Source organism: Amblyomma americanum, chromosome 3 (genome assembly GCF_052857255.1).
Source record: "Amblyomma americanum isolate KBUSLIRL-KWMA chromosome 3, ASM5285725v1, whole genome shotgun sequence".
Taxonomy (NCBI): Eukaryota; Metazoa; Arthropoda; class Arachnida; order Ixodida; family Ixodidae; genus Amblyomma; species Amblyomma americanum.
The window spans coordinates 188057906-188085019 of NC_135499.1; the positions used below are offsets into that span (position 1 = coordinate 188057906).

General features: G+C 45.1%; 3 protein-coding genes across 6 annotated transcripts in view; 2 read left to right on the top strand and 1 right to left on the bottom strand.

Annotated features, from left to right (window-relative positions):
* The window catches only part of LOC144125658 (ubiquitin-conjugating enzyme E2 R2), a 44819-nt gene extending 34491 nt beyond the window's left edge, over positions 1–10328 (top strand). Inside the window, exon 5 of one of the 2 annotated variants that reach the window (XM_077659249.1) lies at positions 7156–10328. In XM_077659249.1, coding sequence (XP_077515375.1) covers positions 7156–7321 — 166 coding nt within the window. In that variant the 3' untranslated portion in view covers positions 7322–10328. Of the gene's footprint in view, positions 1–3057; positions 4101–7155 lie in introns of those variants that run through there. The other variant, XM_077659248.1, reaches the window with a different exon arrangement.
* Positions 8920–18515, bottom strand: LOC144125660 (ADP-ribosylation factor-like protein 15). The gene is made up of 4 exons (XM_077659252.1): positions 18300–18515; positions 16224–16437; positions 14862–15058; positions 8920–12552 (listed from the first exon to the last, which is right to left on the bottom strand). Exons 1-4 carry the CDS (start codon positions 18360–18362, stop codon positions 12421–12423), a joined length of 606 nt encoding a protein of 201 aa, XP_077515378.1. The 5' UTR covers positions 18363–18515; the 3' UTR covers positions 8920–12420.
* Positions 18516–18788: 273 nt separating this feature from the next.
* RPA2 (Replication protein A2) overlaps positions 18789–27114 on the top strand; it is a 36377-nt gene continuing 28051 nt past the window's right edge. For 2 of the 3 annotated variants that reach the window (XR_013313402.1, XM_077659250.1), the window contains exons 1-5: positions 18789–19007; positions 19107–19156; positions 20734–20829; positions 20973–21086; positions 24015–24194. Coding sequence is in view for 2 of the 3 variants with exons in the window: in XM_077659250.1 (XP_077515376.1) it covers positions 18989–19007; positions 19107–19156; positions 20734–20829; positions 20973–21086; positions 24015–24194 (459 nt within the window). In the remaining variant the exon portion in view is untranslated. The remainder of the gene's footprint in view (positions 19008–19106; positions 19157–20733; positions 20830–20972; positions 21087–24014; positions 24195–27114) is intronic. The other variant, XM_077659251.1, reaches the window with a different exon arrangement.

Here is a 27114-nt window from a genome sequence, read left to right on the forward strand (position 1 = left end):
CTTTGTTATATTGCAAAAAAGAAAACATGGCTTTCAGTGAGACAGATATTGAGAAATGACAAAATGCATTACTTCACAAATTTCTCTTGACTGAAGTGGGTTATATCGAGATTCGATAGTAGCTCAAACTGCTGCCTTTCATCTGTCGAGCTGTTTCCGCCTGCTTCACACCCCGCTTGTATTGCAAATGCAGCAGCCACTCTTTACGAGAACAAATTTCTTTTTTTTTTTTCAGCATTCAAAACTTGTCAGTCTAAAGCCTCATTAATTTATTGTCATTGCTCCACTTGGGAACATTTGGGCTCAAGAACCTGCTCCTCCAGCAGCAGCTCCCTGTGCTTTAGCAGCACGTCTGTTAGCATCCTGCCAATTCTGCTCATGGCTACTTGGCAGGCATGAAATAATTGTGACATGATGACTTCGCTCTGTGTTGCCTTGAAGCATGACTCTATGCCGTGCACTTCGTGTCAGATAGCAACTTCTGGTGCCACTCTGCCATCACTTTCCACTGACTGCTTTTCATTGCTCTCTTCAAACATCATTTTCACCTGTGCCTCTGACATCCATCATCTTGGGAATTTCTTTCTCCTGCCACATTGTGCAGTCACAGGCTGACATGGTGTGGCAGTGGCATTTCGATGGAGGCGAAATGAGGCCATTGCAGTGTGTGATATCATTGCTTGTTAAAAAAATCCAGGTGGTCGAAATTTTCGGAGCCCTTCACTACGGCGTCCCTCATAGCCTGAGTCACTTTGGGACGTTAAAACCCCTAAAACCAAACCAAAACAAACCCACATGGGTACTAAAGGTTTTTAAATGGTTCGCATTTAGAAATTGCAGACTGTTTCCAATAAGCATTTACACCTCCTCTAAAAGAAGTTTGGTTTCTTTGAGCATGTATGGTGCCAGGCAGGGCTAATAGGAGAGGCCTTTGACCTGTAGTGGGCAGAGCTGGACTGATGATGGTGATCAAGGCACTTATCCTGCCACACTGGGGGTGCAGAGGCATGATGAAAGTAAACTGACTAATGTAATGAGTGACATTTGCAGCCCCATGCATTTCGTTAAAAGGGCATCTGCCCTACAATAGCCCGACTGGTGCTGAGGTGATCTTAGCATTGCAAAGCTTTGTGTTGATGAATCTGGACAGCAGCATACTTCAGCTGCTGGATTCAGGAGTACTAGGTCAACTAAGGACTGCACGAGGTTTTGCGCCTATAATACAGCCTTTGTCCGTAACATTCTGAGACTGACTCCATTAAAAAGATCCGTTTAACATTGAAATCATTTGTGCAGCACTCCTTCGAAATAGTCTCCCTTGCAGTCTATACACAGCTTCCAACGCTTCTTGAGGTCTTGGAAACAGTTGGAAAACGCTTCTTTCGGCAGGGCTGTCAGCTCCTTTGTCGTGGCGTCTTGAATGGCCTCCACGCTCCCCATCCAGCGACCTTTTAGGGCTCTCTTCACATGAGGAAACAGGAAAAAATCGCATGTGGAGAGGTCAGGTGAGTATGGAAGATGGGGAAGTACAGTAATGCTGTGCTTGGCGAGAATTTTGTCACGGTGAGAGCAGTGTGCGGCCTTGTGTTATCGTGGAGAAGACTCCATTGTCCAGATGCCCATAAGTCAGGGCGACGGCGTCACAGTGCATCGCGCATGTGTTGGAGCACGCGGGTATAAAACTCCTGACTCACCGTCTGCCCTTGTGGGACGAACTTGTGGTATATGACACCTCTGGCATCGAAAAAAGCTATCAGCATCGTCTTTGTTTTGGTCTACTATCGCTGCACTTTTCTCAACGCAGGAGAGCTTGTGGACCGCCATTCGGCGCTCTGCCTCTTTGTTTGAGGATCGTATTGAAAACATGATATTTCGTCTTCAGCAATGATGCTGTCGACGAATGCAGCATCCTGCTCTGCCTCGGAGAGCAAATCAGCGCTCACTGATGCCTGCGTGTCCTTCTGGTTCTGTGTGAGGGAGTGTGGCACAAGTCTGGCATTCAGGTTTCGTTTCCCCAAGTTCTCACGCAAAATTCGCTGGCATGTTGTCTTACTAATGTCGAGAGCATCTGATAGCACGCAGACTGTAATGGTGCGGTCTTGCTGTACGATTTCCCTGATCCGAGCCACGTTGTTTTCATTCCGTGAGGTTGAAGGGCGCCTCTGCCTTGTGTAGTCTTCCACCGACGTTCTTCCGGAAACGAACCTTTTGTACCGCTTGAAAACTCGTGCCCACGATAATGTCTCGTTGCCGTAAGCGTCACGAAGGAGCTCGTACGTCTGCGTGGCTGTCTTCCCAAGCTTCACACAGAATGTTATGTTTACACGCTGTTCAAGGTGGACGTCCATCTCTCCACATTCACTCACAGTCGAATGTGCAGCCGAGTACTCACAACGTATTTTTCTACACAAAGTGCGATCTAGCGGCTGCCAATGCAGTTAATATAAATAGCTCAGGTTGGCCCGAAAAGATGGCGCTACACGTACGCACCATTTGTTTTGGGAAATCATTTCTAGAGAAGAAAATAAATGTCTCGAAACTTTACGGACAAAGGTTGTATTTCATTATCACATGTTCCAGGCATGCATTGTTATTGTCTAGTTTCGCAGTTAATTCCATTTGGATGTAGAAGCACCTCTTCGGAAGGCGAGAAGGGCTTTTAGAGCAAGCCACAACTCAGCTACAGACAAAGGTAGCCTTTGCTTTAGTGCATCATTTGTCACTGAGGCAAAACCACTTTTCTTGATTCATTTGATTGGCTGCTTTGAATCTTTCTTTCATTTTTTCCATATACCTAGCGTTCTCGTTGAATTTGCCATTTTTGTCTGGGCTATAGTATTCCCGTCCTATGTTTACACATTCATTGCCATCCTGCAAAGGCTCTTGTGTGCTTAGAGCATGTGGTTTTCAGCTGTGCCTTGGCAGGTGGCATGCTCACTGTGTGTGGAAGTTTCTAATGGCCCTGCTGTCTCCTCCCTCCGAAAACTCCTGCCCCTCCCCCTTTCCCCCAATCTCCCTCTTGTTGCCCCATTATTTCTGCTGGTTGTTCACCCACAGGAAGCAAGTGTCAGCCACCCGGCTCGAAGCTGACCGTGACAATGTGACTGTGCCAACAACCATCGACGAGTACTGTGTCAAGCACAGGCAGAAAGTGGCTGATGACTCAGCGACATCAGCTGAAGCAGACATGACCGACTTTTACGATGACGACTACGATGATGACCTTGAGGATGACGATGAAGATGAGGAGGTGGACGAAGAAGAAGATGCTGGACGTGGTGATGGTGTGCAGGTGGGGCGGCGCAGCACGGGACCACCCCATTACAAAGATGACGACGATTCGGGCAACGGCGAGTCCTGATCGCCTGCCCCCGAGCAACGACAACAACAACGACCTGAAGGCGCCGCTGTTGCTGCCGGGGCTTCAAGAGGTGTCCAACTGCCTCGAGAGCGGTCGCCAGTGCAGCCACCGGGGGATTGTGTTTCCGTTCAGGGATGGATGTTTCGTTTCTCGGGACTTGGGTTGCGCTCACCATGGGCATTGTCCCCTCGTCCCCCAAAAGCGTGGGTGGCGGTCGCTCATTGCTGTGTCAGCGCCTGTCTCCTGTGTTGTCTGCTTTTAATTTCAGTTCTTCAATACTTGTGGTACACAGTGTTTGCTGCAAAGGCTGTGGTGTCATCACTTTGACCTTCGGTGGTCAGTCTGGCCAGCCTGACCCATACTGCTGTTGACCGCTGCGGGCCACAACGTCCATTGATGATCACGTGTTGGCGAGACTGCAGATTTTTCAAACCATTCTCTTTTAGTCTTTTACTTTTTTTCCCCTTTGCATCAGTTCTGAGCAACTATTTATAGATGATGTGATGCCACGCCTGTGTGTGCAAGTCCTGGCTAGCGTGTTCCAGTTAGTTTTTCTACATCTGTTCTGTTTCCGAGTGAAACCTTCTCTGAATGTTTTTGGACATTTTTTTTTTTTTTGCGCACATAGCACTGTTGGTGCGCGTGATGCAAGAAGTGTTAAGACGTGCTAGCTGGCTGCAAGTTTCATGAAGACACGGATGAAGGCAGTGACTTAAGGAATAAACTGGTGAGAGACATGCTGGTGCGTCTGTTTTTCTTTTTTTACACCCATTCTGCTGCTGTGACAATTAGTTGCAGGCGTATTAACATACTGCATCCGACTTGGGTCCTTCTAGCATTGAAAAATACTGTAGTGAAGTGAAGTGCTCACATCGCCTGGCAGTACGACTGTTCAGTCTATACTCATCTTTCTTTGTATTCTAGCATACCCTAACTCATTATTCAGCAAAACAGATTTTCCATGTGATGAAATTCTTCATCTTGTGGTAATGAGCGGTGTGCACAGGGAATCAGTACGTTAGGTGTCAGGGTTACATTACTTCGTGAAAAACGATTCTAGCTGACCTCATCACACTTGTTAGGCTGATATTATAGAAACAGCTCTTCTGAAATCACTTTTTTTCTAGCGTTATTACTGCAGTGACCATTATGAAATTGAACAAGACGTGAAACAAGAACAGCAGAGAAATATAGGATGTTCGTAACCCCATTTGGATTTCAGTGGGTTTGTTTCTAGTTAAATTGTCCTAGCAAGCCTCTGTTTACTGCTTTAATGTTAACAAAATGAGATGGTTCCCAGAAGGTCTTATTCGGGAATTCTGAAGTGTGCAAAAGTGTAGTAAAAACGCATGTAATGCACACCGGCATATAATATCGAGTGTAATTTGGGGATGGCAGAACCAGAAAAAAAAATTTTCATCCGCATAAAATGTGAGGAAAGCTCACCGAAGCATTTATTTGCACTGCCTTTTGCACTTGACTCGGTGGCTCGATGGACACTCGCAATGTGTACGTGCTGTGCCATCCCGTGCCAGGTGTCGGAAGGGGCTCAAATCTTCATGTGCCAATGTGTCTGGCGGTGACCCGCACCCCCGTGTTGCACTGACGTATGTCTCGAAGCTCAGACTTGCGGGTTCAGTCATTTTGAACCGGTGCGTCACTTCAGGCGCGTGTGCGGGTGGCTCTGGCATCTGCGGACTGCCTTCGACCTACACGCATGCACAGGGGCGTGTAGTTGCACTATGGAAGTGTCCTGGGAGTGTGGACTTTAGCGATCATTGTTTTCGGGTGTACCGTCTTCTTAGAGTTCCTTGTCAGAGATATCTTTTCATATAAACTTGTCTTCAGCACCATTAAGCGCATTTGATATCACCACATTTTTTGAATGAGTGACCGGCGTGTTCCTCTGAAATGCTGGCGAGTGTCCGTGATCAGCTGCAGATCGTGCCTGGAAAGGCCAGTTTCAGCTGTTCGGCGGCACTAACTGCATGCTCTCCCACCTAATCCGGTCCATGAAGCAGCGCTTGATGCTTTGTTGTGGTGCTTTCGGCCGCTACAATTACTTGCCCTTAAAAGCACGCTGTTTTCATTGACAGGACATAATGCGAGGTGTGATCGTCCCGATTCTGATAGCGTGGGCGTCGCAAGGTCAGCATAGTGAAATGGCGTCAAAATCGAAACAGTCAGCCGATGCTGCCACTATATAGCTACAGTGTACTAGAATATTACATAGCGCATCTTCTCGCTGGAAACCTGATGGCGACAGTGCTGAATGAAAACAAGTCTGGAACTGCGAATTTGGGCTGCAAATTGTTTGGATATGCACGAAATACGGTGCGGAAATTAGACATTTTAAAACCTGGAAAGAAAACGCATATGGGTTTTTACGGTATAGTGGCTCGCATTGAATAAGGCCATTCATACCTGGAAGCTCTTTAGAAAATGTGTACGTCATGCGTGGGACGAATTCTCATTGTCGTAGGTCAGTGATGTGCACTTGGCAAGTGATGATGGAAAACAAGGGAAATGGGTGTTCAGACACTGGTTGCAGCAATTTGCTGCATAGCTAGCTCAAGGCGACTGTATTGCATCTGAGGATGCAATTTGTGGCACTGGGTGTCCACCTTGGGCTTCTCGCAGGAGACACCTCTTTACCAGAGAAGGGTAATTAAATATGCCTTCAGACTGGGAGTGAAGACTTGACTCTTAACTTGCTTTTTATCAGAAAGACATGCAACATAGCATGATTGCTGAGGGAGGTCAGCAGACAAAGTGAATGGGATACTTCCTTCATTTAAATATTTGTAAAGAGCTGCAGTTACCACCGTTCTCCAGGACCACATTCCTCACGAGTAAAGCCTGTCTGTTCGAAATAGTTATGAATGTGACAGCTGCAGCAACGTAATGTTGTGATAAGGCATTGGGATGCACTGAAAGCATACATGTACCTTAACTTTGTCAATGGTCTCAACTAGAACAGTCTACCGAGGACACTTTTTCACGGTGGTACTCTTGTTTCTGCGGTCCTCTGTTTTGTGAAACTAGGTGCGTTGCCAATACTCTTCACTTAAAGCTAGACATTGAACCAGGCTGAGCTTAAGTGCTATCTGAATATCATAATTGGATAGATGTTAAAAGTTTAGCATATGTACTTGCCTGCTGGCAGTAGCTGCAGAATTTGAGGGTTTTTAGTGTTCCAGCTTGTCATTTTTGTTGACCCATAATATGCACTGCATTGGTTTGAAGCTTTAATGTTGGTAACTGTATAATTTTGTTTTCATTAGAATGAAACAAGCTGTTGAAGCGACTACCTCACTGAGCATACGAATTATTCACACAAAGTAAACTTTGTCCTGCTGTTTTGTTGGTACCCTTTGAAATAAATGCAGGAATAGTATGTCATCCTAAATTTGATTTGCTAATGCATACCACAGATATAATGCTGAAATAATACACACGATTAATCTGGGCATACATTTGTCTTCAAGTGTGCCGTTCTGTCTGCGACGGCTGGCCAGCACAGAACTCTGGAGGTCGTATTATGCCCTATGATTTGTGAGAAGCCTCAGTCGCGCTTGCTAGTCCAAACATCAACATGGTGTGGTTGTGAATTAAGGAACTGCACACACTGTATCATGCCACATCGGTAGTTAGTATATATTTTTTTTGAGTGTGTGATGCTCTTAACGACTTCCACACCTTAGCAATCGATGCTTGTATTCTACCTGTTGTAGACTAGCATTTGGCTCTCACCGAAAAGCTCTAGACACTGTGAACATTTTTCGCTGCCACAGGAAGTGTGTGGCCGACAGCCGGTTAGAGGCAGAGAAGGATGGCGTGCGGATACCAGTGACTGTGGATGACTATGTCGTCAAGCGCCAACAGCCAAAGCCAGCCGAGACATCGACGGACCTCACCGACATCTTCTACGACACAACAGATGATGATACAGGCGACTGAGCAAAAGAAAAAAAAACATATGAGGCTTCTTCTTTTGTATATAGGCTGACCTGTTGCTGACATCAAACAAAGTGGCTGAATGGTAATTAATGGTAGTCTTGGAAGCCCGTGATAGCGCAAGTGACTACACAGTACGATAAGTACCCTTGGTACAGAACTGCGCAAAGGTCCTATGCCAAAACTGCAGTATTTACAATAGGAAATGTAGCTTGGAACGTAGATTTAAAATGCAACGCGGCTGGCCAACTTAAAAGAATAGCTCCTTGCTGAATGTCGTGGTGGAGCAAGGTTATTTAAGCATCTGATGGCTTGTCCAAGATCCTGTCATGTGGATTGCGCACATGTGTGGTATGCCAGGTGTTTGCAAGCTTGTGGTCACCAGCTTCACTTGCCTGGGCACCTGGCAACACCATAACTAGGGTTCCTGGTTTCCTGCGATTCTGCAGACAATTTCAGATTTGAGCGTCTTTTATGCAATTGTGTGCTAGCAGCCACATTTTTTTTTTTAGGTTCTGGTTGCAGACACTGGTAGGAATGACAGAATAATGGGAACTTGAGTAATCTGAAATCTCTTGAAAGCTAGATCTGGTAGCAAATGAAGTTCTTCTTATGTCTTCACATGCATGCTATCCTATCCCTTCGAGCAAGCTCATAAAATGTGGCCCTGGTGACAGTGTGGCCAAACTCTTCTGTCTCAATATTCTCTATACTGGGGTCTTCTGAAAGAAACATCAGTAGTAGTGGCAAAAGACGTTCCTAGTTTTGAGAGCTCCCTACATCCATTCTGGGGGCTTCTAGTTGCGGTGCCAGGCCATGCAAAAGTGAAAGCAAGCACCAGGTGGGTGCCAAGACTTTAGTAGAGATGCATGGTGACAACTGCAGGTGCAGTACATCAGGCCATCGTATTAAGCATCAATCTTGAAGGGAGTGCCAAGCACTGCCAGACACTAAATTTCAACAGCCAAATCACATTTTAATGAAGGTACCTCTGGAGTATGCCAGGCATGTTTCAAAAATGAAGTTGGCAGAATATTGTGGGTTTGTATTTTCCGCCGCAAAAAATGTAGGTCCTTAAGCATAATGTACTTGATACCCTCCGTGACCAAAACTGAATCTGGTAATGAAAGGTGATGGAATAAATTGTAGCACACTGGAGCAGGTGATTTTATACTTTTGGTTGTTTAGGCACTCTAAGCAAGAGAGGTGAAGTTAAGTTTTGCATGGGATGTCATGAGAAAAGCATTGCTGATTGATCATTTGAGTGTTCAGGATGATGGCAAGCTAGGAGAGTTTGAAGATGTTCGTGGTCGAAAACCAGCTCAGAGACAAGACACGCAGCACTTATGTTTGCATCCAGGTGCCTCAGAATCTTGAGAGTATTTCTACAGCTCCAGCCTCCTTAGGTTTTCAGATTAGAAATTTGTCCAGAACAAGGCTGAACATTGGAAGTCATTTACGAAATCTCCAAAATCAAATTCAAAGTGCATTCATTTTAGTGAAATTATTGGCAGTGCTAGCCATACAACAGTGCAATTTATCCTCCGATAGCTAGAGTTTTGCGTTTCAAGCCCTCTGTGCAATATCTTATAGGCAGGGCATCGTAATGGCCAGAGTTTTATTGGTTTAATTTGATGTGAAGCATGGAAATTCTGTAAAACTCAAAATTAAACCAGAAGAAATGCAAAACGATCCCAGCAGCTGAAGCTAGGAACACCTTGTTTCAATGCAACACACTGACAAGTCTCATGTGTAGCAGGACAAAAGAAAGAACACAGTACACATTGCGCCTGACATACAGAGTTCTGTACAAGTCCTGGCTGTAAAAGACACAAATGCAGAATATGCTATTCAGGAACTTTCTCCTGAATGTCCACATAAAAGTAAGCTGTGGCTGACAGCCTCCCTGCACACAGCTTAACATCAGTTAAGTGGGAAAAGGGGGGAGAACACCAGTCGAAACCTGAAAGTTGTGGCTGCCTCATTATAATGCAGATATATTGGAGCCATATCTACCAAACTAAACCAAGCCTGGCTCCATGGCTAGAAAGTAACCTTTCAGATCACAAAAACATGTCGCCACTGTTAAAACCTCGCACATGATTTGGGCTTCTCATAAGACACTCAAAGAAGCAACATAGTATAATCTTCAGTCATCTGAATTGCGTTGCAAGAGTTTAACACTTGCTTTCATTACAAACCTTCACAAACTAAGCCACAAATGTGGGTCACATTCCTGTCCAGCAATTGTGCCGAGTTTGTTACAAAGAACTAAATGATGGTTTGCTACAAAATGGTAGGCTGTTTCATTTGAGATGTCGGCAGCACCTTTTCCAGCAGCATGCAAATGCAGCCTCGCTGGCGATGAGTAAGACCCAGCCTTTGCTAAGTCTCAATAACCTGCTTCTTTCGAGTGCAGATAGCATGAAATATTTGTGCAGCATAGCTCAGTTATGGCTACAGTGTAGATCAGCACAATGATGCAAAGATATAAAAACCTATAAATGAACGCTGATAAAAGAAGCCAACAAAAAGACCAGTTGTGGCTGTAGAGTATAAAAAAGACTAGAATTGACACTGCCATTTGTAGTAACTTGCCACCTTCTAAAGCAGTGCAGTGCATGCAACACAGTTACCCCTTGGCCACAAAACATTTAGCCAACCAAAACCAATTGTCTTGCAAATGTGATGCAGTTGTGCTGTAGCATGTGCTGGTCTCTGAATGCACAGTACTTTGGGAAAGAAAATACTTTTGGTTTGAAGGAAGGCAGCAGCAGGTGCCTTTGCTCAGATACAGATTTGTCAATCAAATGAACTTTTCTCCAGTGAACAAGAAAGGCTACAGCTTTCAGACTACAGCTTGTGCTTGCATGTGCATGCTCAAAGAGACTTTCCTTATTCATTGTGCAATACAACTAGTTGACTGCAGATTGCATCAAACTAATTGTCGTGAAACTTTCCACGATGCAAATGTTTTTGGAATTTGAAAAGGAATTCCACAGGCAAAGGTGCACAAGAAAAGTGCACCAGGCGCAATTTATCTCATTACAATACATATGCATATGTAAATATATTCACCTAGTTAAGGCCACAGAGGCCAGAAAAACAGCTAAATTGTGCTTGGTGAGGCTGCTCAAGCTAAGGTCTTTTCATTTGTGATCATCTAAGCTTTAGCAATTGCAAATGAGCATTCTGGTGTGCAACTGCTGAAGAAAAAAAAAAGGCTGTATTTACTCTTAGCACAACACTGCCACATATGCGAACACAATGGGCAAAACCACATGAAAAGCAACACTTTCCCCATCACATGCAAATGTAAATTTGGCAGCTGAAAGGAGCATCAGTGTGCACTGAAACACTGTGTTGCCCGGTGAACAACAGACAATCTCCAGCACAAAACACATGCAACAAATCATGTCACCAAAGGAAGCATGTCTCTGCCAGTAAGTTCCCTACCACAGATCGGCTGCGATAGGAGAGGCTGCATGCAGCTGGTGTCTCTTCTCTGACCACGCCTGTCGCACTATTCTGCTCTTTTTTTTTAAACACTGACAGCTCTTAACAAGTGCTGAGGGTATAACACATTCACTTTGGCTTCATGCACCTCAACTTTGGCAATGAACAGAGACATGGCTGCAACAAGGCAGCAGTACTGGTAAGTTGTCTACTGCTAGTCCCTATTTCTGGGAATCGCATAGAACATCTCACCAAGGAGTATTCTGGTTTGTAATCGCCACTCAAACCCTAACACAAATGCATGAACTTAAAAATTCAGAAGCTACTGGGGTGTTCCATCAACCAGTGCAAATTTTCAACTCGAAAGCACAAGAATGCAAAAACTGCATGGAAAACAGATGGCGTTGCTTGGTTTGTGTCGGCAACAAAAATGCATATATGCCATCTTTGGTGCGCTGCGACATCGTGTTTGCACACAAGTAGTACATGTATGCTAAACGTAATTTGTACAGCAGCACAAATACATACAGCAAAGATCAATGAGCAACCAAATGCAAACCATGCCATTTGAGAAGTTGTGGAGGCTGCAAATATGGAATTGTTTTGGGGCATGCAAACGCCCTTTCTACAGTGAGGTGACATGCATTGTTTCTGTTTTTTTTTTTTGCTGATTCATAACAATGCACTGCCGCACACTATTGGCGTGGGCCAAGGTGTAAACAGGGGGGCAGATACACCGGCCCACACATCACAATGCCAGTTCTGCTGGCACAACCATCTATGCTTATTTTAAATGGAACTGTCGCAACAAAAGACCACAGCGAAAATCAAATCCAGTGATTCCACTGAAACATGACATACAATAATTTAAACGAAGGTTGGCAGGGAAGGGACTCGCTTTCAGAGTTCTAAACACATTCAGCTCATAACAGGCACAAGTGATGAGCTAATGTTGTAGCTGGGGTGACAACTTCGGGAAAGGGAATGTGAGGAAAAATCTCACTGCAAGTCAGTCTGGTAAAAACAGAGTTAAAAGTGGAAAATCCTGTTCCGTGCACATCATTGTCAATGCACAGATGTCCAATGCAATGGCGAGATCTCCATGCAGCAAGTAGTGTTAAAGTGCCTCAAATGCCAAGAGTACTGCTACGCAAGGCTCTCATCCTCAACCCTATATAAACGGCTGATTCTGTCAAAGCACCGGCTATTGGTGCACCAGAATCATGTCGTCTGTGCACCGTAACAACAGCCACAAGTGCGATGTAGCAGCTTCTCAACAATAGTTTACCATGTGCACCCTGTTAGTCTCATTGCATATGGTTTGTCAACACTTGCATGTGTTTTGACAGGCAAATGTAATGCGAAGTGTTGGCAGCACTAGGCATGCAAGGTCTGTCCACAAAATGACTGTAGTGTCTCCACAAAGCAGGCTGGTGCCCCAAATGTCTGGTGAAAGTCATGGTGCCTGACAGGTAAAGTCGTGAAACAAACTACCAGCAAGTTTCACCGTAAAGAACACAACTATGCCGGAGGGATGATCGGGGCGGGGAACACTTCTGTCTGCAAACTGTTGGTTGAGGAAAAGGGGTGGGGGGGCAAGCGCTGCCCTTGAGCATTTCATGCAGTGCATCTGCGGCGGCTTGGTGCTATTTTATGGATGCAGTCATGTAACCGGTGAGCATTTCGAGTGCCTTGAGCACTTCCTGGCGCTGGCCCCGTGAACAGGACAGCACGGCTGACTTCCGACCATGCATCAGGCCCTCGAGTAGTTGCTCCACCTATTGGTGAAAACGGTGAAGGGACACTTACATTAGTTTGACATAGCAGGACTGCATGTTCTAAAAACACACCAATAACTGCTGAAGATAATTATTAGGGAGACTGCACCGATTAGGCAGCATGAACTATAGCTTTACCATCCTCTATTCTGAGCTTTGCAAAAAGTCTACTGCCTTGCCCATTTCACACAATCCAATCGTGAATCTAATCGCAGCACATGACAGCAAGCTGCCAAACTGCTGAATGCTTAATTTGCTGCCTGAAAAAAGTGTCACACCACTACTACTACATGACAGCATGCAATGACAAAGCTACAAACCAAGTCAACAAAAACTTCGCAACGCCATGACGCATTTAACACAAGGAGCTGACCATGTCAGCATTTTCTGCTTTTGTTCTAAAAGGCAGCAATGCTGCATAGATAGTCCAGACAAAGGGAAAAGACACAATCTTCGTGATGACAGTATCAGACGGCAGGAATGGTTCACTGCCACATTACCACATACATACCTACATGTAACCTATATTGATGCTTCTGCCACAAGATAGCGTGGCAGGTATCGTTAATTATATTGCAATGAAGAAAACGACAATGCGCCACCATCGACGACGAAGAGGTTCGGCCTGCCTCGGCGGCCGGCGGCCGCGCGCATGGGAGAGCTCGAGCTTGCTCTGGAAGTCTGTTCTGGTGCCGCTTCTGCTGGGTCAGTTTGTGCAACAGTTACGCTGCTAGCCCTTTCAGCCCTACAATAAACCGCTCTTCAATATGTTCATGCATTGCTGTAGACAAGAGCCCTGTACAGCTTTGTGAAGATGTTGTAGAAAGCTGTTAATTGCTTATATGCCACAATGAATAGCGATTCCTATGCCTCATGTCAGTGTTTTCGTGTAACCAGCACAATTGCATATATCAAGAACTCACAGCCAACATCAAAATCTATAAAATATCAAGGCTCTCTATTGCACACTGCTCGCATTAATACTGTGGCTGGCCTTAATGGCTACAAATGGACATCATCCTTTCTCCGCGTGTGCCGCCATCAACCCCCAACTTTTAAAACATGTTCAGCCATGGTGTTGAACACCAACTGTTTGTCACCTCATAAGAACCAGTGTTGTCGGTAACGCGTTACAAGTAACGGCGTTACCGGTAACGCGTTACTTTTTTTGGTAACTTAGTAACATACTCGTTACCAATTCAGAACTGTAACGGGTAACATACTTACGTTAACATTTTTCGGTAACGTGAGGAGTCAAGTTACTAGTTACTTTTTGTTCCAGTTGCGACGCACTCCGCCCCTTTTTTTAGAAATAAAAAGCGCAGAGCACCTAAAGTGATGTAAATAAACAAAATGTACAGCTGCTCCCGACAACCCTAGTTGGGGCTCGCATGCATGCCAGAAAACAGCTGCCCTTGACAACGCAAACAACTAAAAAAAAGACAATAGCCATAAAGCACGAAACACGTGCACGAACACGCATTCACACACTTTCCTTCACCTACCTCCCCTTCCCAAACCACTCACACATACAACTCTACAGAGTGGAAGCATGCCGAGCATTTTGGAACATCACATTTTTCAGAATTACTATAAATTTGTTGAGAGTTCAGCGATGTTTTCTTTGTGAAGTTAGAATTGATGATGGAGTGTCATTTTGTGTTTAATGCCACATTCAGAAGATGGCTTCACCATGTGCAACAGAGTTAGAATCCAACACTTGTAACTCTACAGGCAACTTTACGCCACTATAACATTGCTAAGCTCCTGCACATTTGTGCAAACTATTCTCGTTAAATCAGGATATCGCGTAAAATCGTTGTTTGGGCTAGATGTTATATGTGAAATGTGAGCTTTATAAATTTGTTATCGTAAGTTAAGGTGACGAAAACTTAAATTTTATATCCATGAAGTAACGGCAAAGTAACGTGCAGTACTTTTTTTCGGTAACGATAACGCGTTACCTTTTTTTGTAGGTAACGTAGGGCGGTAACGCGTTCCTTTGTTGTTAACATAACGATTAACGTATTTAGTTACTTTTTTCCGGTAACGCCTACAACACTGATAAGAACCCATTCATAGCTGTACAACATGAACTGGTGGGCGAGTTGGTCAGACATAGTTCTTCATTTGCTGTGTTTTGTCCCTTCTTTGTATGGCTTCGAGCCATTGCGCTGTTTTACAAGAACCATTCATAGCATCATAGTGGGAAATTAGACGATACCATGGCACCTCCAATGGTGACTGCGTCTCACCCCAGTTTATTTAGCATTCTAACATAATAGGGCACGGGCTGGGTAGATCCCCACCTGTGATTGAGTAGCGCAGCCTGACACATCGGAGTGGGTGGCCAACACAACACACGGGCGCCCTTTCAGCTGGGGCAGCAGTTCTGCCAATGTCTGCCGGGCTGCCTGTAAGGAGGCCTCACCGCCAGCCGCATCCAGCATGAACAACACTCCATGTGCATCCCTGAAGTACTCCTGCCAAAAAGGACGCACTGAGCCTGCACAACAATGGCAAAAGCAACAGTCACATCAATCACCATTGATGTCATGTTTGCTATCATCATTAAAGAAAAGGCCTTTTTCCACATGAAAAAGACCACAGCACCCACTTTTCAATATTAACAAGATGGCCAATGACAAGAGGTCACATTCTACTACAGTTATGATAAACTCTGTCAACATGAGCCATGCAGTATTACAGCTGGAAGATCTGCTCCTGCAGTTTAGCTGGACCATCTGGTAGGTTCACATCTTCCTCTCGCATGTGGCAGAATGCACAACACGATGTCTCAAAAGGGTACTTTCTTGAGCTAGTCGGTACGCGTTCATCACGTAAAGGCACAACACGGCTGAGATGGGATGAAACAAATAGACAGACTCTGTGCTGACTCACGACTAATGACCTCTATTGCTGTCTCACAATAAATAAGTGAAAAACGAGCATAACGAACACGTGGCAGTGCATCAAAGATTGACTGCATAGGACAAAAACATGCAAAAAACTGGCAAAAAATTTAGAGAAAAACCACCACTTTGTCATCCTAGTTGCAGAGATAGTCCAGTTCTTTTTGTGCGAGCGCAACAAAAGGTTAGCTAAAGCACCTGTATTGCTACCGACGAATCAAACGCTTCAACTATTTCCAGCATGCGCTGGTTCTTATGCTTGTACGGTATGGTTGTCTGGCTGGAAGCAGGGATGCGGTTTTTGCACGACAACCAATGCATGCCAAGACTTCTCTTTGGGAGGTGGTTTCAAGGAGCGCTCATGTTCATCAAACCTGCTGTGCTCAGACGAAAAGAACTAGACTGTCTCAGCAGCTAAGATGACAGAGAGTGTTTTTTTTTCTATATTTCTTGCACATTTCCTGCTTGTTTTTATTCACAAATGTTTTTGTCCTACGTAGTCAATCTTTGATGCAGTGCCACATGTTGGTCCTGCTCGTTTTTCACCTATTTATTGCGTGACAGCAATAAAGATCATCAACCGAGAGTTAGCGCCGTGTCTATCTACTTCTTCATCCCGTCTAAGTTGTGCTGTGCTTTCACCTGACGATGTCTCAGCCGACACTCTCAAAAGCATCGTTTTCAAGCAACATCATCTGTCATCATGTGTAAACAAGGGGATCCCACACACAAAAAAAAAGTGAGGGCAATGTTACCTACCACCCAGTTCCTTGATATTGAGCACAGTGTCGTTCACAGGCAGTGTCTTGATATTGAAGCCTGTGGTGGGCTCGAGAGAATCACTGGGCTCCCCCACCAATGTGGCCAGGGCTGTTGACTTGCCCGCACCCGTGAGTCCCAAACAAAGCACCTCATATTGATCACGAGGCTCCTGCCCAGGGACACTGCCGCTGCACGTCAGCCACCGGCAACACTGCATGGCACAAAGATGTGAACACAAAATGGACGAAGAGAACCCGAAAGCGAAGAACGAAGTACCTACAGGTAAGGGATGGGGCTCAGCAAAATACTAATGTGAAAGCGGAGGTAAAGGAGACAGAAAGAAAGATGTGGAAAGGAAGAATGCAGGAAAAATCGGCGCTAGGTATAATGAGACACGAAAACAGGACATCAAGAAAGAATGGTTATTTGATAACTCGTGGGGCAGTTCATTACTTTTGGAAGCTAGGACAGAGGCTCTGACAACAAAAACATATGGGCCCAAATATGAAGAGCGGATATTTTGTGCTCTGCCTGTAGAACTGAAACTGAGAGCATAGAGCACTTGGTTCTGAGGTGCGCAGAACTTTGCCCAGCCCTCCCCGAGGGAACAGCAACAGACATGGAGAGAACGGTGGGATTTGATGAGGAGGACGGGCGAGTGGATGAGAAACGAGACACTGACGAAGGGAAGGTTAGAAGATTGGTGAAGGAAATCTAGGGAAGGGTGAATTTGGTGAGGAAAAAAAGAGTCAAACTAGACATCTTAAAAGCGAAATAGGAGGAAAAAGAAAAAAATTAACAAGGGGGAACATATAGGCTAAGTGGCGCAAGCTGCTGCCCGATACAAAGGGTAATGCCATTATCACCCATTTATCGTGAACAAGCACCATTTTTTTTTTTTTGATGGACCAGTAACTCTATACACATAAAAGCTCAGTGACTGAAAACAAGGCAAGAGAGGAGATTTTCTCAGTCACTGCACTGTTTTAAGCTGCATACTGCATATGTTGTGCAGTTTCATTCTGATGAATAAAATTTTCAGTATTCCATAACTGCAGTGCAACGAACGGGATAGAAGAAATGAACATACAGGGACACTACACATGTTCCTTTCTGCCATGTCCTGCTCGTCGCGCTGTAATTATGGGATACCATCACCACCTCGCCCAACAACTTTAAACCTTATAGACACCCCCTTAGAAAGCAACAGACGAAGAATGACCACATCTGTTAGCAAAAGGGCATCACGACATCAACATCTGTAAGGGTGGCACAGAGTAAAGTTGAGCACAATAATATGCGCAGTTAAGTGCGATATCACAAGAGAACAGAAAGCTGGCAACGATAATGGCAACCTTTGCGCATACTTCAACTTGTTTGTACTGTGATGCCTGAAGCTTTAAAACAATGCGCAGCTCAGAGCCAGTAGTCACCATTTCTACATTTTTCTCCGTATCGCCGACTGCATTTTGAACGCCAATGATTGCACAGAGCGCATTAAAAGGCGGAATGCTCGGAGGCGCTAGATTTGATATCTTGCATGTACCAATTTCCGAAAAGAAGATGAAGAAAAGTGCTACGCTCTTGGAGAGTAAGAAGTCAAAAATAAAAAACAACAGGACAAATTCACCGAGCTGTTTTACTACCATTACTTGACTGCATGCAGCATGCGTGGTACTCTGTTAGCAATGTAAACAAGCTTACAAAGCAGGATAAAAAAAAAAAAGCGCCACCGCATTGCAAATAAAGAGGTAAATCTATCGCCTTTACAGTAAACAGCCCTAGAATGCTGCAGCCGCACAAATCCGGAAGCCACAACACGGAAGCACATCAGGCCGACAATATATAAACATTCTCACTGCAACAGCGAAAGGTCGACGGCCGCGACCTTTGACGGTCACAAAACCGCGCGCAAAAGTAGCGACAAAGCAAGGTATTATTAGTGTTCTAATGCTTCACATCAAGTATATAACGGTAGGAAGTTACTCTCGGGAGTCCGGAAACGCTCAGCTTTCTTCCCACATTCGGGTTTGATGTTTTGCTCGAGAGCTGTTTGTCCGAAGAAGCACTGACCCTTCGGAAAGCGGTGCGACAACCGGCAAAGCCCAGCTGCATGTTCTCGACGACTTTTGGCATTGTGGGGGGTTTCCTCGAAGGCGCCCTACGAGCCCACCACGACCACCGGGGGCGAGTCTCTGCGGCACCTTCGAGGAAAGGCCTACAGTTGTTGACAAGAACTCACGAACGAACACGGCCTACAGCGCCATTTTTCAATGGGCGATCATGCTGTAGAGAAGTTAATAGCACACAAGTCATAATAGGCTTGCATTGAGTGTCTAGTGTTGTCATCTAGCGGACAAAAAGAAAACTTTTTATTTTGTGTAAGTGGTTTTGAGAGATTCGCTCAATTTTATGTCCTTTAGCTAACAAATAAGTATCATTTTTTAATTATTTTGATGTCTTTTATGCGCTACAATTATTGTTTGGTGTCGGCTTTGACGTGATGCAGAACTGTCCCGGGAGCAAAAAAGGGAATTTGCTATTCGCATCTGCTAGACTCTGCTGGCTGTATGTCTCCATCAGTTTAGGACATTCTGGCGCGCTCGAACTTGTAGATCCGGACAGAGCGGGCGTGCGCGGAATTATCTAGCAAAGTGCGAGCATTTCTTGTTAATTAGACATTACCACCGTTTTTCTGTTCAGGTGACCGTAATCCCTCAGTCATTAATTTCTGGTGACCGTGTTTGTGCTTTCTCGCGGTAATGGCAGCGTGGGGCGATGGTAAGCTATGGTCGAATCACGCCAGCTCAAGTTATTTTGTTGAGCAGTAATGCATCTGTTGTGATTAACGCAAACTGTTTGCATTCGCATGCTTCGCAGGTGGAGGTTTTATGCCACCGGACTCTCAGGACACTCCACAACGCAAGTTCGTGAGTGTCGAACGGAGCGTGCCTTTCTCAGCTGGGAGAGCAGACTAGTCTCAATTTTGCTCATAGGCATGTGCGCAGTGTTTGATACTATGGAGCGACCCTGGCCGCTCACCGCTGCTAGCGAGAGGGGACAGGAAAACGGTGCACCAGCATAAGCATTCACCCATGACGGAATGGCTGGCGCCAGCCTGTGGTTTCCTTGACGCGTTTAAGTAGCTTAAATATGGTTTCTTGTTGTTTTTTTTTTTTTGTTTAATGTTGCACAGATAAGATCTCAAAACCGCTGCTGTTTTGCCCCGTGGGGCCAGCGCCTCGTCAGGAGTCTATCTTCTTTTGTCCTGCCCCACGGGCAATAGAATGTATTGCCCATACAATGAATAAATAAATAAAATAAATGCGTTGCGGCAGTCATACGCGCGAAGGTCTCAATCATAACTAGAGATCCAACTTTAACTGCATCATGCGTTTCCGGAAGGGTATGGAAAAGAATACTGCTGCGGTTTGCATTTCTAACATGTCAGTGAATTCCTGCTACCTAAAATTTTCCTGATAAACGGTGTCTATGCACTTGCAGCAGCTGGTGTAGTTATTTTCTCGGCAGTCTACACATCTGTATTTTTTCCAGAACTAGCAATTTGACCTGCATTTCAGCTAAAAGTATGTGGCATGGCCTTTTCAGGTCTGTAGCATACCACAGAGTGATCAGTCTCAGAATGCAAAATTTCTGTCCCTGTTGCACAAACGAATTTTAAGAACTTTTTTTTTGTCATATTGTTTGTATCTTCATCCAGTGTGTTAGCTATCGCAGAGGTCTAACCAGCAAAACAACCATAGTTTATCACATATAATGAGAATCATTACATGAGCATATAGCCACTATACTCCATTTCATACATCAGGTGCAACGCTGTGAAAGGTACGGTAGTAGTCCGACGGGAAAATAAAGGGAGGCGTGTTACTCCGCGCTTGTTCTTTGGCCGAGTGGTCTAAGGCACGAGAAAGGTACAGCGTGACGTCAGCAATAAGAGTCCATTTGATCAAGTTCATGACAAATGTGTCAAGTAGTAAGCCTGCAGAAAAAGGATTCACTATGTTTCGATCACCACAAGGAACGCACTACTTTATGGTCACGGATGCTGGCAGTGCAAACAAGTGCGCTAGCTTTGACAGCATTGCACCTGATGTATGAAACGGAGTATAGTATGAAAGTCACTTTCCCAAGTTTGCTTTAGCAAATAGCATGTCAGCTAACCTTTCGAAACTGTGGAGGTGACTACAGTTCTGTCATCTTTGCTACTTCTAGGGCGTAGCCACCAAGAGGAGCAAAAAATTAGATGACTCTTATTTCTGAATTTCTCAGCTAATCGTAAAAGGTGGTGCGCATAGTAAGCGCTCTTCTTTCACTTGCTACAGTGAGCATTTGTAGTCACTGTTGGCACAACTGCTGTGTTATCATTTTGTCAAGCAGCCGGTTCTCTTACTTTGATTGCCGGCAACAGATCAATATTTACTGCTGCGTTTGTGGCATTTACTTTTGATGTGAACAGGTGTCTTTTGTTTCCCCCATTTTATTCAAGGCTACTCGTCATGACAATGTGGTGCCATGCACAATAGCTCAGATCCACATGATGGGCCAGGACACACTGACTATTGGATCACTTGAGGTGCAGTATGTAAGTGTGTTCTGAACAGCATTTTCTGTATCATTGTGGCTGTCATTTTCATTACTTAGTGTAAAAGTGTTTGCCCACGTCACAACCCCAATGGTACTGCAGTAGCTGCATTTCTTGTGATTTTTGTTTCTGCTCTGCGGCAGGTGTCACTTGTGGGCCTTGTACTAAGCGTTGACCAGCAGAGCACTCGGGTCAACTTCACCTTGGATGACCGGACAGGGCCCCCCATTGAGGGATTGATTTTTGCTCAAGAGGAGGCAAGTCGTAATTGCACGTGCATGCCAATCTTTGTTTGCAGGCTGGGGTGATGGCAGGCACACATTTTATGATCTACTGCTTCACTTGCCATTAATAAAAATTACCTACTATAAATTCTTATTTTTTACTGTTACAGTTCCTATGTCTGGCTAGACTAGCGCCCTGTCACTGTTCACAGTACACAAACAGAAGCAGAAAAATGACATTGCATAGGTTGGTTTTGCATCACAGCATGGCATAGTGAAGGCTTTGGGCAAGCATCACAAAAGCAGCCCTCTGCTTCAGTTTTCACAGTCTGCTCATGATCACCTGGCTGTCTTTTGCCCAGATATATAATTATATTGGGCTATAAAAGTGAGCAGCATAATGTACTACCTATAACGTGCCACTATTTTTCATTGCCATATTTTGGTGTAATAAGGGGACCACAAAGTGAGCTCTTGTGGTGGAAGTGAAAAGATCTTGCTTCATGCTGGTAGAGTCAGGCATGGTATCAGTAGTTAGTTGAATTCTAATTTTAGCTTGGCACTGCAAATGACGTAAAACAAGATGAACCGATAATCTGCAATTAAGTTTTTTGGTGCTGTACCGCCCCCGTTATATGAAATGCATTTTTTTTTAGAGGGTGTTTATTTTTTTGTGTGTGTGGTTGTGCACTCTCTAGAACATCCTTTGGCAAAAAGGAATCCACTCGTCATTGCATTGACAAGTGGATTTGTGGAGCTGAGCAGCTTTCGTCTCATGCTGGCACAGATCAGTTCTTTTGTAAGCATGTCTGTGTCAAACAGCATTTAAACTTGTGCAGATTAGTGTAGAAGTAATGCAGCAGTGCTGAAGACATGTGTGGTCAATGCAATAGTACTACTATTTTCTTGCAGCTGATACCCCGTTTGTTTTTTGTTCCTAAATTTTGCCAACATCCTTACTCGTCGTTGCTTTCAACATTGCATGTGTTACTGATTGCCACTATGATTGGATCCTTTCTGAAATTGTTTCACACCATTTTTAACCCAAGAGTTGCAGGACTGAACACTTTAAAGGGGCACTGAGGTGAACTTGAAGTTGGCTTGTATAGATAGAATACCAGCTCCTAAACACAAAAACACCACTATTTCTAAAAACAAAGCTCTTGTAAAGTATAAAAGAGCAAGAACTAAAATATAGGCATTGCCGCCACAGGCCAATCTCGCAAGTACAAGCGCGATGATGAAATAGGAGAACATACTTCACAGATCTCTGAGGACGACAAACATGCATGAAAGTTGCATGTTTGACCGACATTGAAGTATATAAGTTTTGTTTTGATACCTCCAGCGCACTTTTATCACACGAGGAAAACTGAAAAAAGACAACCTGAATGTTGGAAGTCAAAAGAAAACCTGCAGTTGGTGACGCAACAGGCGGCCAGCTGAGTTTCAGTGTGTTTTGGGGTGCTTTGCGGCTGTGCATTCTGCATGCCCACATGGTTTCGTTATGCGCCTCTGTTTACAAGGGCGGAGCAGCAGAGGACCTCCAAGTGCCTCTCTGAGTGCTCCTTGAACGAAGTTCGTGCAGCGGCACGCAACTGCGACAAGGAAAAAGAGCGGTGTAGAGCCAATGTTCAACGCACCTCCACGTTAGCAAATGCACCGGTTGGCGGGTCCACTTCGTCAATGTAACGAGACTCTGGGCTGCATAACCAGCCCCTATGAGGACTATTATTACAGAATTTAAATATGCCCGCACATACCACTCGCTACACATCTGTTGTAACGGTGGCTCGGCGGTGGCAGCGATGCTGCCAAGTCCTCGGCGCTAAGACTTTCTTGCCAAACTTGTCGCCCAAGCCCTCAAAAGCATCGCGCACTGTTTGGGGTAGAGGTCGCTGAATGCAGGCCGCGAGAACTTCATTGTCAGAATCTGGAACGGGATCCATCGTAATTTTGGTGCAAACATAAACTAAGTGACGACGGCTGATAGACTTTCAGCGTCTGGCCGGCAATAGTTTTCATTTCGGCTGCTGGTAGGCGGGAGCTGTTGTGCCCGAGCACGCATTCCACTGGCATCCGTGGAAGCGAGCGCCGTGCGCCCGCCATTGCGCAATGCAAGCCCGGACTCTCGGGCACATCGCGGCTTGCAGCATGATTCATCCAGGCTTGCTTGACGGAATCCTTTCCCTCTCCCCACTATTAAGCGCTGGCTCAATCCGCAAGCGACCCTTCGACGGCAGCCCTATCCCGGTCGCAAACTTCAAACAGCCGAGCTCCTCTCGTCCATTCGCCAAATTCGAACTGTGACCAGTGCAGTGACCTGATTGGAGCGCTTGAACGGCTGGCTGCTCCAACGGTCACCGGAGGCTATATAAACTGAGTCGCGCCGGACGGGAACAGCAGACAAGCATACGGAGACATCAAGCGAGAGAGCCGCTCTCCCGACGCATCGCCGTGTCCCTTTGTGTGAGCCGTTGTGCTCTCGGCCATAGTGCCGATAATGTAATGCCCTTGTTTTACTGTACATAAATGTTTCGTTGACTCACCGTCGCCTTTCCGTTTTGTCGCTTACCTCTTCTGAACAGTGGCAACAGACTGAGATGCCCCAGTCCTAACAGAACGCAGTGCTCGCCGCCAGCAGTCATGTAGTCCTCGTTTCCGTTCCTGCCCCTTTACGTCACTCTTCTCCTTTTTCATCGTCAGACAGTCACAAGTTTGATTCGTAGCGGTGGTAAAAAGTTTTTCAACTTCGAATCCAAATTTCTTAGCAATAAATGCACCTTTCGCTGCTCGACAAGCGGCATCAAAGCCACAAAATGCCGAACTATCGGATTTGATTGCGTTGTCCGCAGTGTCCCTTTAAAAACAAGCATCTTTAACTGCACCATAACCATTCGAGTCCCTTTAAATGTTTTGTACTTAAAATAGTTGTGTACTGTGTTCACCTCCTTTCTGCAGGAGCAGATGCGTGTCATGAGCCACCTGGTCGAGGGCAGCTACGTTCGTGTGGTTGGTCCCGTACGCTCCGTCGAGGGCAAGCGCCAGCTCAAGGCCTTTAAGGTCTTCCCCGTGACTGACCTAAACGAGTTGACCCTCCATCTTGCTGAAGTGGTGCACGCCAACATGGCTCTCCGAGCGGTACACTTGCATGATTTTTTCACGTGTGGTTTGTTGTTCTGCTGCCTTCTCTTGTGTATGCACTCCAGACAAAAGAACACTAGCATATTCAAAGAGAATAAGAAAGGAGATGTAATGTACCATAGCTTGGAAGTAGTACACATAAAAATGACCAACTGAATGATTTTTACTCTTACAATTGAATTCTTCATGAAAAAAAAAAAAGCATCAGTCATGTACACTTAACACAGGCCACCAGGATGATCTGAATGAATTGCAACTGAGAAAAAAGACTGCTTATGTTTCTTTCATGGTGTTCCAGTGCCATGTTAATATAGTAGAATCACGATTCACCTGCACCAGTGGCTCAGTGGTTAGGGCGCTCGGCTACCAAGCCTAAGGACCCGAGGTCAATCCGGACCATGACTGCTGCATTTTGATGGACGCAAAATGCAATAGGCGCCCATGCACTGTGTGATATAAGTCCACGTTGGAGAGCCCCAAGAGGCCTTTATTACTCTGGAGCCCTCCACTACGGCATCCCTCATAGCCCACAGGTCGCTTCAGGACGTTTAACCCCACATTTCTTCTTTCAGGGCTGTCACTCTCCAATTGCTCCAATTTGCTCTAAATGAGATTTGCTGCTCCATCCTAATACATATAGCCAAAAAAATTGTGCTAAATTGCTCCAAACAGCTCCAAAATGAATGTTGTGGGCAATGATAGGCATAGTCCTTCACTACCTGGAGGACTATGCCATTTCCGTGTGTCAAGCGTGGCGATCGAGTACAGCTGAACGCAGATTCCATATTCGATGCTACGTGTGATTTTGCATCACATGGGAATCAGCCCGTCGATGACGACGATTTTCATCAATCCCGGTCAATGCCCCACTTGCCAAGGAGCGCGTGGCGAGCAACGTCAGCAGAATCTGCATAGTCACAGCAAGATATAAATCCCGATTTCCGACGTCTTCTCTTCAGTGGGCCCGGTAGCGGCATGGCCAACGGCTGTCTCAAATTTGCTTACTTCGTCTTGCAGATTGCTGCTTGCATCGATGATCATTACCCGGAGGACTATGCCGTTTCCGTGTGTCAACTGCGTGGCAACCGAGTACAACTGAACGCAGATTCCATATTCAGTGCTGCGTGTGATTTCGCGTCACATAGGAATCAGCCTGTTGATGACGACGATCTTCATCAATCCCGGTCAACGCCCAACTTGACAAGGAGCGCATGGCGGGCAATGTCAGTGACATCTACGTGGCCACGGCAAGATATAAATCCTGACTCCCAGCGTCTGCTCTTCAGTGGGTCCGGTAGCGGCATGGCCAATGGCTGTCTCAAATTTGCTTACTTTGTCTTGCAGGCAAGCAGCAAGCACAGTGTACATTGCTTCAGAAGTGACGATCATTGTTTGCTACTGCTGCCGGACCCAGAGCGCTTTTTCTGTGCCATTTTCTCCTTGCTGCATTCCTTGAAAGCCTTGTTGACACTGTGTGGTGACTTCGAGACAAACCCTGGCCCAGATACAGAAACGAAACAAATGCTGGCGGAACTAGCAGGGCAAACACGACTAAGCAAAGATATAGGAAAGCTGACAGCAAAAATTGATTCATTCAAGGATAGGATATCTAAAATTGAAAGTTGGGTGTCAGCCACCGATAATGTTTATCAGTGCGTAAATACTTAGAAGAAAGCGCTAGGATATCTAAAATTGAAAGTTGGGTGTCAGCCACCGATAATGTTTATCAGTGCGTAAATACTTAGAAGAAAGTCGCCGCCCTCAGGAAAGCAATCAAGCAACTTGACAGAAATAATTAGGACTTAGAAAACTGATCACGTTGGAACAACTTAATAATTCATTGCCTGCCTGAGACTTCGGCTGAAACCCCTGAGCTACTTTTTGACTCCGTGATGTAGCTGTTTTAAACTGACTTGAACACTGAATGCGACTATGTTGAGCGCTGTCACAGGTTAGGAGAACAAAAAGAAAAATGGACAAAGTTAGGCCTGTCATTCTGAAGTTGCTTGATTTCAGAGCAGAGATCCTGATACAAAAGAGTGCTTATAAACTTAGGGGGTAAAAAACCTATGTCAGTGAAGATTTTTCTTTTCGGGTCGACAGATACTGTGCTGTGGGACAATTCAGTTGAGATCAGGAAGATGCAAACAAGGTGCGACTGAGCTTCGACACTCTGATAGCAAACAACGTCCATTACTCATGGGATGACATCAGTAAGTCTGTTGTTAAAATTATAGGTAACACACCTACCAGAAGTAGAGTGGCTTCATAATGAGCACAGCCTTACACTTCTGAATGCAAAATGCAAATGCATGCAGCCTAATGAACAAGTTAGGTCACTTTAATTGGCTAATTGAATGTTATCAACCATCATTGATTTGCGTCACTGATACCTGGTTAAACAACTCGGTTAGGGAAGGCAAGTTCATGCCTCCTAATTACTCTGTCTTATGATGTGACAGGTCTTTTGGTAGTGGGGGGAGTGGCTTTGTTAATAAAGAAAGGCATTGATTTCATACTGTTGCTGGGTCTATCTGACACTGAGTCGGTTTGGTGCAAAATTAGTTATGGGTGGCCTTGTGGTGGCTATTGGCGTTTTGTACCAGCCTCCAAACTGTATAAAAAATAATTGTCCCGACTGTTGTGATTACATAATAAAACACAAGCTTCGTAAATGTAAACTGATCCTTGCTGGTGATTTCAATACCCCTTGCATTGATTGGAGTACGATGTCTTCATATGGTCGTAACAAGCCAATTTGTGACTTGGATGCCTAAAACGTACTCTAAAAAAGGCAGCACTAAGCAATGCAAGTTAATAGCTTTTACAAAACACTAATTAGACCTCTTCTCGAGTATGTGTCTGTAGTGGGGTCACCTCATTTCGTAAGCGCTATCTCCAAATTAGTCTGTCCAAA

Excerpts from the sequence above, each read along its gene's own strand:
- LOC144125660 (XM_077659252.1), bottom strand. The coding sequence starts at position 18,362 with ATGCCAAAAGTCGTCGAGAACATGCAGCTGGGCTTTGCCGGTTGTCGC. Across the intron at positions 16,438-18,299 it reads GTCGCACCGCTTTCCGAAGG|TGTTGCCGGTGGCTGACGTG; the intron begins GTCAGTGCTTCT and ends TGTGCCATGCAG. Across the intron at positions 12,553-14,861 it reads GCTGCGCTACTCAATCACAG|GTGGAGCAACTACTCGAGGG; the intron begins GTGGGGATCTAC and ends TTTCACCAATAG.